The following is a 17591-nucleotide window of genomic DNA, read 5'->3' as shown; positions in this document are numbered from 1 at the left end:
TCCTCTGGCTGACTTAATGTGGGCCTTAAATACAACTAAAAAGCTGATGTTTACCACAAACATGTTGAGTTCTACTATTGCAACTTTTTGGGTATCTTGCCATGCTGGCCATTGTTGTCGTTCATAAATGTCACTGCTGGGAAGGACTGTTTGTCCTCTACCCCTTGGCATCTTGCATCATAGTTTCTGGTACTATGGAAGCTAGATCTTAGGAAGGAGGTTTTTAGGTTAGATCCATCTTGATATATGAATTCAGTGTTCTAAATCTGGTGGCTTCAGCATAAGGGGCTCATGCTCACCCTTTGTGAGGCAACCAAGATCTACATCAATAATCTATATTGTTTTGGGGAGTCACCTGGACTACCACAGTGACCCATTTGATAATGAGGATTTTTTGTTAGTCTTTCCTTTTTGTGGGAAACAATGTAAGTCCAAGTGGGACAATACAGAGACTAATAGATACTGGGTAGCCCAGCACCAGTGAATACATCTACAGCCCAGCTCCTGCATCTATGGCTCAGAGAACATCACAGAAGAGGAGACAAACATTTTGGACCAAAAGTACCAGTCAGCTGTGGTGTAATTCATCCTAGAAATGGTTGCATAAATAAAACCTGATCAATTACAACATCATTAGACATACTAACATGGAAGGGAGCAAATCTTATGGGTTATGAGGAAATCTTTCCCTTAAGAACTACAGGCAACTAATGACTTATGGGAGAAGGGAAATTAATTCTTCTCAGAAATGAGCTACCTAATTGGTTGTCTAATCAAAGTGATCAGAGCTGAAACCATACACATACAAACAACAAAAAGAGACTCAGTTACTATTATATACCTACAGGTTGTATAATAATAATCAAAAAGAAGATATCAATTTGAAAGTCAGCAGATGAACATGAGAGGATGAGAGAGAGGGGACATGGATGAGATGAAGGGAGGAAAGAAAGGGGGAAGTGATATAATTGTATTTTAAAATTAAAAACAAAAAGCACACATATGCACATGCATGTGCTCATACATATACAAGTCTATGTGTGCGTGAGTACACACACACACACACACACACACACACGAACAAGCACCACACACACAGCAAAAGAAACAAGAAGTCCACTTTACGTTGACCAATTAATTGTTCCTTAGTGGCCTACCTGGGGCTGTGGTTGACATCCTGGGCTGTGGTTGGTTCATGTGTCATTCCACTGAAGGAAAGATTTTTTTCCTTTTCCAGTGGTTATCAGTTTCAAACACCTGGCTTAAGGTAGGATTTTGTGTTCAATTCCCCTCCTCGTTGCTGGAATTTTGTCTGGTTTGAACCTATGCAAGTCTTGTAAATGTTGTCAGTCTCTGTAAGTTCTTATGTGCATCAGCCTTTTTATGCTTGGGAAAAGCTGTCTACTTGGTGTCCATCACCTCTGGCTCTCACAATCTTTCCACCTCCTGTTCTGCAGAGATATTTGAGCCTTAAGGGGAGGAGGAGGACATGATATCCCAGTTAGCTGTATATAGTTTGTCATCCACTCTAACAACCTCTTTCTTGATAGATTCAGCTCACTGAACAGTCACTGTGATAACTACTACTGTTTTATTTATATCTACTATATTCGTTACTCTTCTCTATGTGTTGCTTTTATTCCTTTCTTTTACTTTAGTTTTTTCTGTACTTTGTGATTTCACTTGAGCATTTTATGGCTCCTCAGTATATCTATTACCCACCCCCCTTTTCTTTGCATCTTTCATCAGTTACCATAAAATTTCCAATATGCATTTACTGAGGTATTATATAATGATGAAAGTGTTGATTTTCCAAAGTGACAAAACAGATTTCAAACAAGGTATTTTCTTACAAATAGAACATCAAAATAGGTGAAAGGAAATGTTATAAAAATTCAGAAGCAATATATGAGTCTCTTATCATACTTGGAATGTCAACACTCCAAATACTACAATAGATACATCCAGCAAAGAGGGAACCAGTGAGGAGAGAGAGCACAAGAACATCAGCAATGAGGAAAACAGTGAGAACAGAGACCACAAAAGCATCAGTCACCTACTTGGTATCTCTGGCTCTGTTCATGCCAGTCAACAAAAACAGAACACACATTTTCTTCCTCAAGAACATTTGGAATGTTCGCTAAGCCAAACCCAGTTATGGACCATGCAATACACTTTACAAAGTTTAAAAGACAGAAAACCATACTGAGCCATGTTGAGCACATTTAAATGACATTGAAATTAGCTGTCACTAACAGAAAAACAGCAAAAATAAAACCCAAATACTTAGAGATTTTACAGCATACATTAAGACTGGGGTGCTAGATAAAATCCAAAGAGAAACTTAACATTTTAATTTAAGTAACAATGAAAACAAAGTCTAAGAGACAGCAAAATGGAGAAGGAAATTTGTAGGATTAAATGCATTTGAAAATAATTTTAAATAAAGTGTTTCAGTTTCTACCTTAGAAAACTAGAAAAAGAAAAATCAATTAAATCAAAATTAGCAGGAAAGGGGCTGGAGAGATGGCTCAGTGGTTAAAAGAACTGACCACTCTTTTAGAGGCCCCGAGTTCAATTCCCAGCAATCTCATGGTGGCTCACAACCATCTGTAATGGAATCTGATACTCTCTTCTGGTATTTCTGAAGAGAGCAACAGTGTACTCATATAAATAAAATAAATCTTTAAAAAATTAGCAGGAAAAAATGAGTCTTTCAAAATGTGGTGCTGAAACCATTATATGCAGGACAAAGAGACTCTAAATATAAATGTCCCACTTTACACAAAAATTACTTTAAATGGATAACATACTTAAATGTAAATTAATTATAACATTTTTATGAAATAACAGGGTTAAGTTGTCAAAATACAGAATTCTGGGTGAATTTTCAAACAGAATATTAATGTGAATGGCCAAGGTGGGCGTGGCAGCACATGCTGCCCAGCAAACTGAGATCTGAGAGCGAGGAGGCAGGAGGATTGTGAATTTTCCGAGTGTCTGAGTTACATAAAAGAGAAAATTGGTGCATTTTATTTTGTTCAAATATAAATTATTACTCTGTGAAAGTGACAAAAAGTAGGAGCACAAGCTACAGGATTGAAGAAAACATGTTTACAATTCTTTTGTATGGTAAGTGAACAGTACCTAAGATAGGAAAGAACACAGAAGCACATTGAATGATGGTCTTCATCAGGCACTAAAGAAACAAATATGTAAATGTGGGAGCCTGCTACTTCTGTTTCAGAATGGCTTAATCTAATACCTATAACAAAGCCAAAGTCTCTTAAGATGTAAATAAACAGGGCTCTGGTGTGATGCAAATTTAATGTCTCTTTAGAAAGTAGTTCTGTATGCCCTAAATCCAAAATGAGTAGTGTCTTTAGCAATAGGGCCCTACCATCTAGTCATGCTGTACAACCAAGAGAAATAGGAATAGCTTGTGTTGTTTTCGGTGTTGCTGGGGACACACTGACTAATAACTTGTAGAGAACTATCTTCTGTCTGGCACTTGAGATTTTCATTTAGTAGTCCATGTCTTCTGGAAGGAGGATGGTCCATTCACAAAACCTCACTGGCCAAGAAAATCTCTCCCTTCTGGCTTGCTTAATAGTACTAGAAGGTATTGTGCAGACTTTCAGGGAAGAAAAGTCATCAAAAGTCTCAACAAATGCTAAACCATGCAAGTGACAATAGTGACCTTCCAGGCAAGATGTGCTCACTACTGCAATAGTGGTGTGATGGTTATGGGGATAACCAACTGCTTTTTGACTGGAGATGAGGCCAGTACACAGAAGGTTTTATATTGTAAGCCTGCTCAAAAGCCTATAACTAGGGAAATTATAGGTCCTTAGTGGTTACTTGTCATGTTAAATGGTCATAGTTTCAAACTGCCTTCTAAATATTTATGTTTATATGTACAGATTTGGATTGCTCTCAATCATTTGGATGTACAGATGTTACTTTTTGTGATGGGTAGTGTTTACTACAGGGACACATATATGTCCAGAGCACCAAGTATAAATAATCCTGAAAGGTGGTAGAGTGAGAGACCCCAGAGAATTGGAGGAAAGTAATGGTGGATGAAATTAAAATATATTGTATAAATGTATGAAATTTTCACAGAATACTAGTACAATAATAATAAATACAAATAAATACAGACACAAATATTCTTAAACAAAACAGAAACAATTCTAGTTAGCAGTTTCTTAGAAAACTAAATATGCATCTATCATACAGGCATGCAGTTTTTCTCTGTAGTATTTTACCTTATAGATACGAAAACTCATTTTCACAAAGCATATACAGGAATGTTTATAGATCTTTGCATACAAGTCCCAAAAGCTTGGGATGAAGGTGCATTAGTGTTCTTTAGAATCACAGAACTTATGGAATGTCTTTATATATTAAGGGAAATTATTTGAATGACTTACAGTCTACAGTCCAACTAACCCAACAATGGGCAACTATGAGAGAGAAATACAAAGGTTTAATGGTTGCTCAGTTCTACAAGGCTAGATGTTTCAGCTGGTCTTCTGTATAAACTGGAATCCTGAAGAAGTAGGTTCCAACAGATGTGTACAAGCAGGGACAGAACCAACCCTTCCTTTTCCCATTGTTCTTATATAGGCCTCCAGCAGAAGGTATGTCCCAGATTAAAGGTGTTTTCCACCATGCCAGGATTTGGAACTTGCTCTGTCCCAAGCTGGACATCTGCTTGCCTGTCTCCTGGGATTAAAAGTGTATACCATCTTGGTTAGGCATAAGCATTCCATACCCACTATGCCTCAAGATCTGGATCACAGGTGTACCCTCAATTTCTGGATTGTATTTCATTCCAGATGTAGTCAAGTTGACAACCAGGAATAGCCATCACAATCTACCCCTTGTCAACTTGACATAAATCATATCTCATATCCAAATGAAATGAGGTCATAAATATGCCTAACATAACTATCCCTCATACAATTGCAAATGGATTATAAATTTAGAATAGGTCAATGTTCCTTGTAAAACATCCTTTTAGTATCTGAACATAATAATCATTGATATTCTCTTAATTGATGTTAAAGAAATTGGAGGGCAGAAAGGCTGGTAAACCAAAGATGAGTAAGATTATGCACAGAGACTTACCAACCTAAGACAGAAGTGTATTGCTTTTGATAATGCATATTCCATGACAAGTAAGGAAGGCATTCTTGGCAGAACAACCTAAGATAGGCTCAGTCTTGTTTATGAAATAAAAAGGGGGGAGAGGCAGAGAGCTTTTGGGCCTGCTTGGCAAGAATCTGACGTGGGCCAACGACAAGGAAATGGGCTGCTTGGCAGGAATATGACATTGGCCAAGGACAAGGAAGTGGGCTTCAGACAGGATTCCAACACTAGGCTAGAACAAAGAAGTAATTTCAGGCAAAAATCTAAATCTTAGATTAGAACAAAGAACTAACTTCAGGCAGGTAACTAAATAAGCCCTTAGAAACAGTGATCATGGGAGTGTTCACAGAACTTTGTTTACTGCCTTGCCTGTTCTTTGACTATTTGTGTTTATTGTCTTGCTTCTTCCTTGACTATTTGCATCTATTATATTGCTAGTTCCTCAACCTAGAACTGACCTTAATACTTGCATGTTATTAAAATGGTATGAAAGCAAAAAGGAGGAGGGGGTATGGAATAGGTTTTTTTTTGGGGGGGGGAGGGGAAATGGGGAAACGGGATGACATCCGAAATGTAAATAAATAAAATATCCAATAAAAAAGAAAAAACAAAACAAAAACAACAACAACAAAGAAATTGAGGGAAAGCCCAAATATCTATTCAAATGTATTCTTAAAACACAAACACTAAAGTCACTTATAATCCTTGTTTCTGCAAGTGGCCACGTTTCCTTAGATGGTATTTATAACTGCCTTGCTCTACTACCCATTCTGTATTTCCTCTATCCTCTGTAAGCATCTTAGCAGAACTTGGCTCTTTTCCTAGAGGAGTGACCAATACCTTCTTTCCTGATGGGTGTGTGCCCTTTGTCATCCTGCTTGAATTAGGATGTTGTAGTTTCCCATGGACTTTAATCACAGGACATGGTAGTACTAAGCGACATCCTAGAGGATTACCTAGGGTAATCCTCTATTGTGGAGAAGCAATCCAATTTCCCCACGGTAATCTGTATCTATCACCCCACCCCAACACTGTTATTCCTTTCTTAGCCTGTTGATTTAAGGGTATTAGAAGCCCAAAATGACCAGGGGAAGTCTGAACTTCCAGTTGTATGGAATGTTTGTTATGGCTCCTGTCAGGAACAAGCCCTACTCTAGAACCAAAACTTCTAGGCTAGCAAAACTTAGGATTGAGGCGACAGGAAACAAAAACTTTCCTAGTGGGTGTTTAGGAGTGATAGTAAGTGGAATTATTCCTCTGGAATTATTTCTGGACTTGTGGATCTTGGCTATGGGAGAAACTGTACCATATATCAAACACTGATTCAAAACATAATCCCTTCTGAAGAACCCTACCCAACCCCCACAGTGTTCCCACCTAATTGGTACTAAAACTTTATCTTCAAAAGGCCATTCTACATTTCTATCAGGCCAGCTGCTTCAGGATAGTGGAGAACATTACTGGTAAGACCAGTGGATTTCATGATTGTGGGCCCACTGTCACACTTTTCTGGTGGTGAAATGGGTTCTTTGGTCAGAAGCAACACTGTGTGGAATATCATACTGGTAGATAAAGGAGTCTGTAAGTCCATGGACGTTGGTTTTAGTGGAAGCATTATATGCAGAAAAGACAAGTCTATAACCAGAATATCTATCTATTCCAGTAAGAACAAAACATTGTGCTTTCCACAGAGGAAATGGTCCAATGTAGCCAACCTGCCACCAGGTTGCTGGCTGGTCACTTTAAGGAATGATGCCATATCTGGGGCTCAGTATGGTCTCTGCTATTGGCAGATCTGGCATTCAGCAGTAGCTGTAGCCTGGTAAGCTTTGGTGAATGGAAGTCTTTGTGTTCTCAGAAATCATTTCCCAGAAGATTTCACCTCAGGGATGCTTATAGCTTATTAATCACTGCTTATCCAAGAAATCCCTTCTATTCTTGACCCTAAAGTCAGAGCCACATGGCTGAAGCTACTGAGTTCTGCTGCTTGCTGGGGCTAGAACATACCCCCATATTCCATTACACCATCTTTCTGTTTTCCAACTCCTTCATTGCCTAAGCTTTGCTGTCCTGGAATGTGCTCTGTAGACTGACCTTGAACTCAAGAAATGTCCATAGCTCTGTCTTCTGAATGCTGGGTTTAAAGGCATGGTCTACCATGCCTAAACTTAAGCTTTCTCTACTTGGAACTTGCTCTGTAACAGGCTGACATTGAAGAGATCTTCTTGCCTCTGTCTCCAGAGTTAAAGGGGTATACCACTGTGCTTGGACCTAAGCTTTTCATGGTGATTATGCTTCAAGATACAGATCAAAAGCTTGTGGCATCACATGCCAATTTGATACACAATCGTATTTCCTTTTGTCCAAATAAAAGCATTAACTATGTCATAATTGTTCAATTGCAAACACAAACAATAAGCTTAGCTGGGTGGGATCTTGTCCTCAGATCACCACTCCCTTAATCTGTTTATCTCCTTGAACACAGGATTCAGCTCCATTTCACTTCCTGGTAGCCATTTATTGTTTGAACCACACATTTTATACTTTTTCTTTTTAAGCTTGCTATGCTTGATCAAAACACTCTTCATAAGACTGAACCACAGGATAAAGTCTAAACTAGGCTATTCTGAGACTTCCTTTGTCATCGATACAATTAATCTGAATCTTTTCACTTTAGTCACATGCAGACTCTTCAGAAAAGATCAAAAAGCAACCATGTTCTTCACCAAATACCACACAAACAGTCTCTATGCCACATATTAACATTCTACTCCTTTGAAAACTCTTGAGTCAGGCCCCAATAATTCTAATCACCCTCAGCACCAATGTCTTTCCATATTCATCCTAGGATGGCCCATTAAGCCCCACTTAAAGCATTCTGACACTTTCCAAATTCAAAGTCCCCAAATCTATGTTCCTCCAAACAAAATATGGTCAGGCCTATCACAGAAATACCCTAGTCTCTGGTATCAACTTCTGTCTTAGTTACAGTTTCCACTTCTGTGAAGAGACACTATGACCAAGGCAACTCTTATAAAAGACAGCATTTAATAGGGCTGGCTTACAGGTTCAGAGGTTCAGTCCATTATCATCAAGATGGGAACATGGCAGTGTCCAGGCAGATGGGGGGCTAAATAAGCTGAAAGTTCTACATCTTCATCTAAAGGCACAAGACTGGGCTGGCTGGCACATGGCTAGGAGGAGGAGTCTCAAACCCTACCCCCACAGTGACAAATTTCCTCCAACAAGGCCATATCCAACCAAAAAGGCTACACCTCCTAATAGTGCCACTCCTTGGGACATGCATATTTAAACCATCACAGAAGGGTTCTTTTTTATTATTTTTTATTGGTTATTTTATTTATTTACATTTCAATTGTTGTCCCCTTTCCTGGTTCTCCCCCTCTGAAAACCCCCATCCCACTCCCCTGCTTCCATTAGGGTGCTCCCCCATCCACCCACCACCCACTGCTGCCTTACCACCCTGGCATTTCCCTACACTGAGGCATCAAGCCTTCACAGGACCAAGGTCATCCCCTCCCACTGATGCCAAATAAGGCCATCCTCTGCTACATATGCAGCTGGAGCCATGGGTCCCTCCATATGTATTCTTTGGTTGGTGGTTTAGTCCCTGGGAGCTCTGGGTGCCTGGTTGGTTGATACTGTTGTTCTTCCTATGGAATTGCAAACTCCTTCAGCTCCTTCAGTCCTTCCCCTAACTCTACCATTGGGGGTCCCCATGCTTAGTTTGAAGGTTGGCTGCAAGCATCCGCATCTGTATCAATAAGGCTCTGCCAGAGCCTCTCAGGAGACAGCCATATCTAAGTTCTGTCTGCAAGCACTTCCTAGCATCAGCAATAGTGGCTGGGTTTGGTGGCTACATACAGGATGAATCCCCAGGTGGGGCAGTCTCTGGATGGCTTTTCCTTCAGTCTCTGTTCCACTCTTTCTCTCGTTATTTCCTTTAGATAGGAACAACTCTGGATTAAAACTTTGAGAAGGGTGGGTTCTTAACAGATAATAGGGCTTAACTGCAGAATACCCATACCATAGAGTATGTCTTAAATATAAGAAGGAATGAAGTCACTAGTTGGGATCTCCAAGACATAGTGCTGAGTTTGTACAGTCAATCTCAAAAGACTAACTTGCTATATAACTCTATTTCTATAAAGTTCTTTTCATGATACAACTGTAGATATGGAAAATAGTATAATGTTTTTGAGTGCTTAAAGGTGGTGTGAGAAGCAGAGACTGAACATGACTGTGACATAAGGCATGACGTAGCTCTGGGATAAGGAAACAGTTATCCACGTTGACTCTGGTACAGACTATACAAAACTCCATAAATAAAAATAACAGAGATGTACATATACATCATTCCACGGCCACTTCCCTTTGCATACTGCTCTATAGCTATATATAATACAGTCATTGTGAAACACTAAGTGAAGTGTACATGGGTCTTGTTGGAGATTGGTGCTAATGTTTTGAGTCTACATGTCCAGACACTGAAAGTTCTTGTCACCAGTGGTTTCTGATCTATGAGTTTTTAATTACTATACTTGATAAAGAAAATATAGAATCTGAAGATTTTAATCATTATGCTTGATAGAGAAAATAAGTGTACATTTAGTACATTTACGTTTGCAGACCCAAATATTTAAAGGATTGTCGATAAGATAAACAGCTTGGTTAACTTATAGCATTGCTTCTTCAAATTTAAAACTGTAAAAATTTCAATAACTTGAACCTGCTATTGAAATATAAATTTGAATTTTAGTAATATTTTATCATCTACCAAGCATATTATATGATTTTGATCCAAAATAATTTATAAACTACAAGAGCAGTACCTCTTAATTTATGTATCATAAATTAAATATCTGAAGCAGAAGAATATAGCAACATGGCCTATAATTCTAATTAAAAGTTACCTAAATAACCCTCTACTCAACCCAAAAGTTATTAGAAAAAAAACTAATCCATGTATGTTTTAAAGGTCTGTATATTAACCCATTTTTCATTTATATAACAAAATACTCAAGGCAGGCTACTTTATTAAAAGGCAACTTAATTCAGCTTCTAGTTAGAGAAGTTCAAGGAGATGGGATAGGTTGTGTGTCCCAGGTAAACACCACATGCTTCCAGCAACATACACAAGATATAAAGCCAGAAAAGCTTCCTTAGTCTTGTTTTCTGTATTGGAAAATCAGAATTGACAACCACAATAGCTTTAACTTCTTCCAAGGACACACTCCTAAGTGAAACTGGGATTTCCTGTTAAAAAGTTCCACCTTTTACTATTACCATACTGACAACCATATTTCAAATACCTTTAGGGAACATATTCAAGCCACTTTCAAGCCAAAGCAGTCAGTATCAATGCAGTGTATCTGAACTGTGCATCTACACTGCTTCAATAACACACTGTGGGGACAGTGCACACCCAGGTGGATGCATGAGGTACGCATCTGAGCAATTCTCTGACTAGGTAGGCAAAAGACACTGGTCAATATGAAATGTCTCTCAAAACTTAATAAAGCATATGACCATAGAGCTCGGAGCAAGAAGAATTTGTTTGTTTGTTTGTTTGTTTGTTATCACAGCCCTGGGAGACAGACAGCTGGCACCTCAAATGCTTGTAGATTCTGCACATTATACTGCATCCTGAAATTGAGCCTCCAAGAAACCCAGTCAGTTTTTTTCTTAGCAACTCATTTAACAATGAAAGGGAGACAAGAAAAATGGTGTAATCCTCTATTTACAAGGGTATGAAAGAAAAACCTTCCTATATGAAACAATGTAAAGTGTTACTTCCTTAGGATTGTATATTCTTCATTATTTTAATAAACTGTTGGTACTCTATGAACCTTCTGCTTTTTTATGAGTATTCTGTTCACTAATACATTCCCAATAATTTCTGTTTCTTCCTCACTTAAATATAAGATGATAGCACCCCCCAAATGCAGATACATTGCATATTGTCAGGGGAACCAATTTCACATTGTCCATTAGCAGAGTAGATTTGAACATACAGTGATGAATGCACCCAATGAGACCATGAAGAACAAGACAGTTTCTGTGTTCTATTATGGACTCCCCAGCACAGATAAGATTTTAAGTAAAATGAAAAGAAAAACATACTTTTTGTGAAAGAAGAACAAATAATTTCCTTACTTTTTAAAAAAATTCTACAGTAGTAGGATAAGTAAGAAATGACTTTAAAAACAGCTTGAGGCTGAGGCAATCCAACTACCAAATTTTGACCATTACAAAGAATAAAATTGTGCTGAGTTGAAAAAAAATTAAAATCCAAATCTGAGCAACATAAATATAAAAAGGAAAACTATTAATCATAATAGCCCAAGAAAGCCTAGTAATACTGGTACAGAAAGCAATTCAGGTAAGGACATTTTCAGAATAGCTAAGAATAAATATACATACAGCACATGATAAGACTCCATAGCACATTATTTTCCCCTTTCTATAAATGAGGCTACCATCGTACAAAGCAATTACATTATTTAGTTTAAGACTACATATTAAACAGCAGTGCCATATTTCTTTAAAAGAGGAGTCCTCTGAGTAACACTCTCAGGATACAGGCATTCAGAACAATTGTGGTATGTCTTCTATGCAAATCACACTGATACTAGAATGAATCGGAAGCAGGATATATCTTTAAGTTAAATTCTGTAAAGGAAGATGGTAAGTAGAAAGAAGAAATTATGTGAAAGGCAGTTTGAAATTAACACAACTTCTTTGTATATCTGGCAAAGGAGGTAACTGTAACCAGGTAGGAACACTTTTCTGAGTTAAGTCCTTATATGGCACCATGGCCCTTTGAGTACTCATCTAACAATGGAGAAGGAGCATGTGCAGGGTATATGTAGAGAGGGAAAGGGTATTTGAGAAATGCTACTGGATGCAGAGAGATCTTAGATTTAAAGTATAAGTTTAGCAAAGCTGAAACATGAATGTCCTTAACAGAAAGTCAGTAGATGTCTGTCTGAAGCAAGACCATCTGCTGTCAGGAAGGCAATACAGCAGCTGCCTCCTGGAAATACAAGACTGGAACTCAAGACAGACAATAAAGATGAATCTATAATTTGACCATCATCTCAAAGGGGTAACTGTTGAAGCTTTGAGGTCTCTATAGGAAAGGGTGGAATAGTAAAAGGAAGAATAATAAAGGGAAGAAAGGAAGAACAGGAACAAAAGAAGATGCAGTATCTAAGTAGAAGACCAGAAAAACGCAAAGGACCGAGAAGAGACCACATATATTCTCATGTGTTGGATGTGAGTGTATGGGTGAGTGTGTTCGAGTGCCCACTGACCTAAGAGAATGACATTAGTTTCAACTCACACTGAAAACATGTTTCATATTCATTTTCGTATCTTTGATTTAATATCCTGAAATTAAGCAGTGAAGGCAAACCTTTTTGCTTATAAACTTTTACTTGGTGTTACTAGCAAGGATTACAGTTATTCTTAGTTCTTAAGGACTCTGGAAGACATACCCCTGAGCAGTAACTGGGAATATTGCTCTGTGGTTGCCAGGTAAGCATTATCATCACTATGAACTTACTTCTTTGGACACCAAACTCAAAGAATCAGTGACTTGGGTTGAGGCTTGCAGCCCGCAGTTGAACAGAAGGGCTGAGACCTCTGACACCTGACTGTTGAATACATGTGGGAAAGTTGTGGAGTGACGGTCTTCTTGTTTAAGTTCTCTGCTAAAACAACCATGAAGAGTGAGCCCCGTTTTCTGAAGCTATTGGTTGGTGGTGCTTTTTAAATAATTATTTAATATTAGTTAAATCTAATGATTACAGACTTGGCTTCTAAAAAAGCCCCCAAATGAAATGACCACTTACAAAAATAGTAACGCTTTAGTCCTAAAATTTTAAATAATAATTGGTTTCATTTCAGAAAAAAATGTTGGTGTTTGTGTTTCTTGTTATGGTTTTTCTAACTGTCCTTCAAAAGAGGATGAATGAAACACAGTGTATGGCTAATTACCTAATTATAAACATCATACATTTATGCACACAATAGTTTAAGATATTTCTCTGTATTTCAGGTCCAAACTGCTTTGCAGAAACTGCTGTCATTCCAGCTGGTAGAGAGGTGAAGACTGATGAGTGCACCATATGTCACTGTACTTATGAGGAGGGCACGTGGAGAATTGAACGGCAAGCCATGTGCACAAGACATGAGTGCAGGCAAATGTAGACTTCACCATACAGAAACTCTCATGTTTTTCTAGAATATTTTACTAATGTGACATTCTAGATGACTCTGAGAAATATCAATCAAAACCAGAAGACTTTGAATAAGGAGTCAAGGAAAATGGTTGGTACTTTTGTTTTTCTTGGTAACAATTACAGCAAGAGACAGAAATGGATGTATTTCAAAACATCAATAAGAACTTTGGGCATACTCCCTCTCTAAATAAATGTGCTATTTTCACAGTAAGTACACTAAAGTTCACTATTATATATTAAATGTGTTTCTATAATCCCTCTATTAGAGTCTTATATATTAAAAAATGCTGTTGTCAACCGTCCTCACTGTGTACCGGTATATCTTTGTTAGCCTTCACTGCATCACAAGAGGGTGCTAGTGAGCCCAGGAATCTTTTACACCTGCACATGAATCCTCCATTCCATACGGGACTACAGAATATAATGACTGCTTTATATCAAAATCCTGTTCAAATGCTACTTAACTAATGCTATGGTACCTAATGCTTAAAACACAATCTAATTTACACAATAGGCTTATTTTAATAACCCATTTATTTTATTAGTTCATTCTTAGTCATTTGTAAAAAATGTAGGATAAGGGTTGCTTAGCACATACTTTTTCAGTTCTCATAGTAGTCCATAAATAAACACTTATGTGCATTTCATTTTCATCCCCAGTATCTATTTTTCTAAGCATGATATCAATTCATTCTCTGAGCAGGAGGAAGTCTGAAATATCTGGTTTAGTGTCCATGAAGTTGGAGTGTTATAAACAAACAAACATTGGAGGAAAGGGAGTTTTTGCATTCTCTGGAGAATAGTTAAGAAAGTCATATTCCTGATCAAGTTTATGTTTGAAATATAAAATATGCTACAGACATCTCAGGACTCAGCACAGTGTTTAATACTGCTAACTAAGATGGTTATCTGTCCTCAATAACAGACAAAATGCGATGATAAGTCTATTTTGCATCAAGAGCAGTGTGAGGGAACTATTCTTTGTACAATTATGTTTGAATACTTGAAAATAAAGGCTACTAAGTCTCTCCTGCAGACATATATCACCCAAATTATCTTCATTTGAATACAAAAAATAAAACTGTCATTAAGTGTTGCTGACTGGAGCACAGAGACTAGAGAACAGTTCCCTTTTTGTGAGTGATATCAACAGTTGGTTCAGGAGTCAGAGAGGCAGTCGGGGTCTTAATATGTCTTTTAAAAAGCTAAAACAACTATTTTCAAACATTGAGAACATTTCCCTCCATTTATCTTTTTCTAAACTTTAAATTTCTGTACCTGTCACACAGAAACTCTTGGGAAGACAAAAGAAAATGAGGACTGATTTGTTTTCTTCATGTGCATCTTTTGCTGTAGCATAACAGGATTACAAAATAACAGTGTAAGATATTATATATAAAGCAAATTAGAGTCTAGAAAATGAAGATTTCTAAAAAAAGCACAATTTATACCCCCAAACCCTGCCGGTACATAAGAATTTCAGTAATTTATTACTGATTGACAATCAAGGAAAATCGATGTATTTTCATCATTGTTAAGTATATACCTTAAAAAATACAAAAATTACCAAGACATTTGCATATGTTTATATTTTACCTTGATTTTTCCAGAATATTTGGGTTAGGTAGAGTAGCATGTACATCAATTTCATGAAAATACTCAGGGGTATTATTGGCTAGTTACTCTCAGGTACCTGTCTCCAACTTTCCAAAACTTAAATGTTAATATGAAAGACTGTTAGGCATCATCTGTCCTTCCATTATTCAACAGTAGATTTCCTTTAAGACAAAGGTAATCTACAGTTACCATCTTGCCAACAAATGACTTATCCTACTAACGTACATGGGGTAAGTACATACCTGTTGCTTCTTTTCTCCACATGAGACATGGAAAATTACAACTGCAATATATGAGGCTCAGTTTTCTTATTTTCCTTGGCAACAGAATTCCTACAGAATGGAAAATGGGCTCTGGGATTACTGGAGTGGAAAAAAATGATAAATGCTATGAGAATGTCAACAAATCTCATTCTTCTGCAGAGAAAGTGAGCACAGTGTTGTCTGGGGAATGACATTCTTGATGTAAACCAGTGGACCCCACACTGTCTCAGGCACACTTCTGGGTGCTGGAGCACAGTGACTGAGACTGCATTAGAATAGCTTATACTATACCTAAGACAAATGTGGAAGAACCAGGTTCTCTGCACGACATATCCTAAGTATTGAACAGTTATTATTATTGCTTTTAATCAAAACTGTTCCCCTGCAGATTAGGTCTAGAGAGCTGTTTCAGATATTTATTTTTCTTCCCCATGCGGACAGAAGTCTTTGCTGAAGTTCTGAACAATAAGCTAGATAACTTTAACTGCATAATAACATAGGAACAGTATGAGTTCAAATGATTTGTTTGAACCTCACAATTCAACCACAGTTTTTTTTTTTAAATGCCACAATTCTCCAAAATTCTAATAGGCTTGCTTTGCTGCACTTCATAATTATTAGGGACTTAATCAAGTTAAAAAGGAAGTTGTGCTCATAAGTGAGTTGTATGAATGTGTTCCTAAAATACCAATCTATGGTTAGCTGCCTATGTGAACCACACAGTAGCTCCAGAAAGAATGCAGTTGTACAAAGATAGGTCATTGCCTTTGGGTTCATTCTTCTGTGCTCTCCCATACTTTGCAGGGAGAGGCGGGAACAATCATTTCAGAAGCCTTGCTTGAAGCATTGGGGCCCTGTGACAGGTTTGCTGCGACAATGTAAAGATACAGAGGCCAGAGTGTCTGTGCCTACAGGGAACTCATATGCCTCAGGTGGAGGCATACAATGGTTATGTTAATTGTAATATTTGAATATTTACAGTATCATTGTCTGGTCTGATAAAGTACACCATGAGATAAATTCTCATATCTTTTAAAGTTTAATACATTATGCTTAAGTTACTCTCCTCTCTGCTTCTTTAGCATTGTGTGGAAACAATGTCTAAAACACTCAACTATGTCAGTAATTTAGAGATTTCCTTTTCTTTGTTTTTATTTTAAACAATGAGATATGTTTAATGTTCATATTGTTTAAAACATACAAATGCACAATTTCATACAAGTATTGTTAAAAACAACATCTGCTATTTTAAATACAGACTATTTAAGTATACATAAAACAAAAATTATAAACATTAAGAATGACTTAATAAATACTAACAATGTTTTAAATCTGTTTCAATAGGCAACAGATACTTTTAGATTTCTTAAGATTTTTTGATTTCCTCTAAAATTCTGTAAGGAGGAAGGGTAATGTACATGTCCTTTCATCAAGATCCTGGGAACTACCAGAAGTGTAGACAAGTCTGACTGGTAACAGACTTTGGCAGTATCTCCTGTGTCCTGAGCTTCTTGATGAATCTATTCTGCACTCTTTTCCTCAGAAGTACAGTGTGAGAAATGTTCAATGCAGTCACTTACTATGGAATGAATACATGCTTGTAGTATCTGTTCATCACATTCCAGGTTCTTCCTGCCTTGGGGAGATCAGAGGCTACTAACATCATCTCCTCGTGCAAAGCCAGTTTCTGAGGTTTTAGTTTTCTAAGCATGGATCTTGTTTTCACTTGGTTGTTTGGAGGATCCTAATTGCACAGAACCACCAAGCTCCCTCAGAAGAGTTGTCTTTAAAAACAGGCTGGGGCTATGAGAGGACACAGTCCTGTTGGCAGTAGATACTGGGCACTCAGAGCCTTCTCTAAGGGGTTCTAAGTACTGTTTTTCTCTAAGCTGTTTCAGTACTGAAGGCCTCAAATTGGAGCTCAATAGGACACTAAGATGGACTGCTAGGAGTAAGGAATTTATTGGGAAAGTTATGACTGCTGTGGACAGGCAGACAGTTGAGAACAGCATGACAGGGCCTTTGAGGAAAGTTCAGTACACAGCACCAGAGACAGACAACATAGACAACATGGTGGGTGTTCTGAAGAAAAGAAAGCAGAATCTAAACAGCAGATGTGAGAATGAGTTTCTTCTTATTCCTTTCGGGGAGGGGGGCATCAGAGTATAAGTCTCTAGCTAGGTTCTGATTCCCATACTGGAGGCAGGGAAGTGGATGTGGCCACCTCCCCCACCCCTGCCCCTGCCACCAACATTTGATGTGAACTCAGTCCCCAGGTGACAGATCC

At 37.8% G+C, this 17591-nt stretch overlaps 1 protein-coding gene across 1 annotated transcript in view; it reads left to right on the top strand.

Moving 5' to 3' along the window:
* The window catches only part of Vwc2 (von Willebrand factor C domain containing 2), a 130964-nt gene extending 115552 nt beyond the window's left edge, over positions 1-15412 (top strand). Inside the window, exon 4 of the mRNA XM_028778149.1 lies at positions 13241-15412. Coding sequence (XP_028633982.1) covers positions 13241-13392 — 152 coding nt within the window. The 3' untranslated portion in view covers positions 13393-15412. The remainder of the gene's footprint in view (positions 1-13240) is intronic.
* Positions 15413-17591: the final 2179 nt, after the last annotated feature.

This window comes from Grammomys surdaster, unplaced genomic scaffold (genome assembly GCF_004785775.1).
Source record: "Grammomys surdaster isolate TR1022 unplaced genomic scaffold, NIH_TR_1.0 67, whole genome shotgun sequence".
NCBI lineage: Eukaryota > Metazoa > Chordata > Mammalia > Rodentia > Muridae > Grammomys > Grammomys surdaster.
The sequence above is the reverse complement of the archived record's forward strand: the minus strand, read 5'-3'. Positions and strand labels throughout refer to the sequence as shown.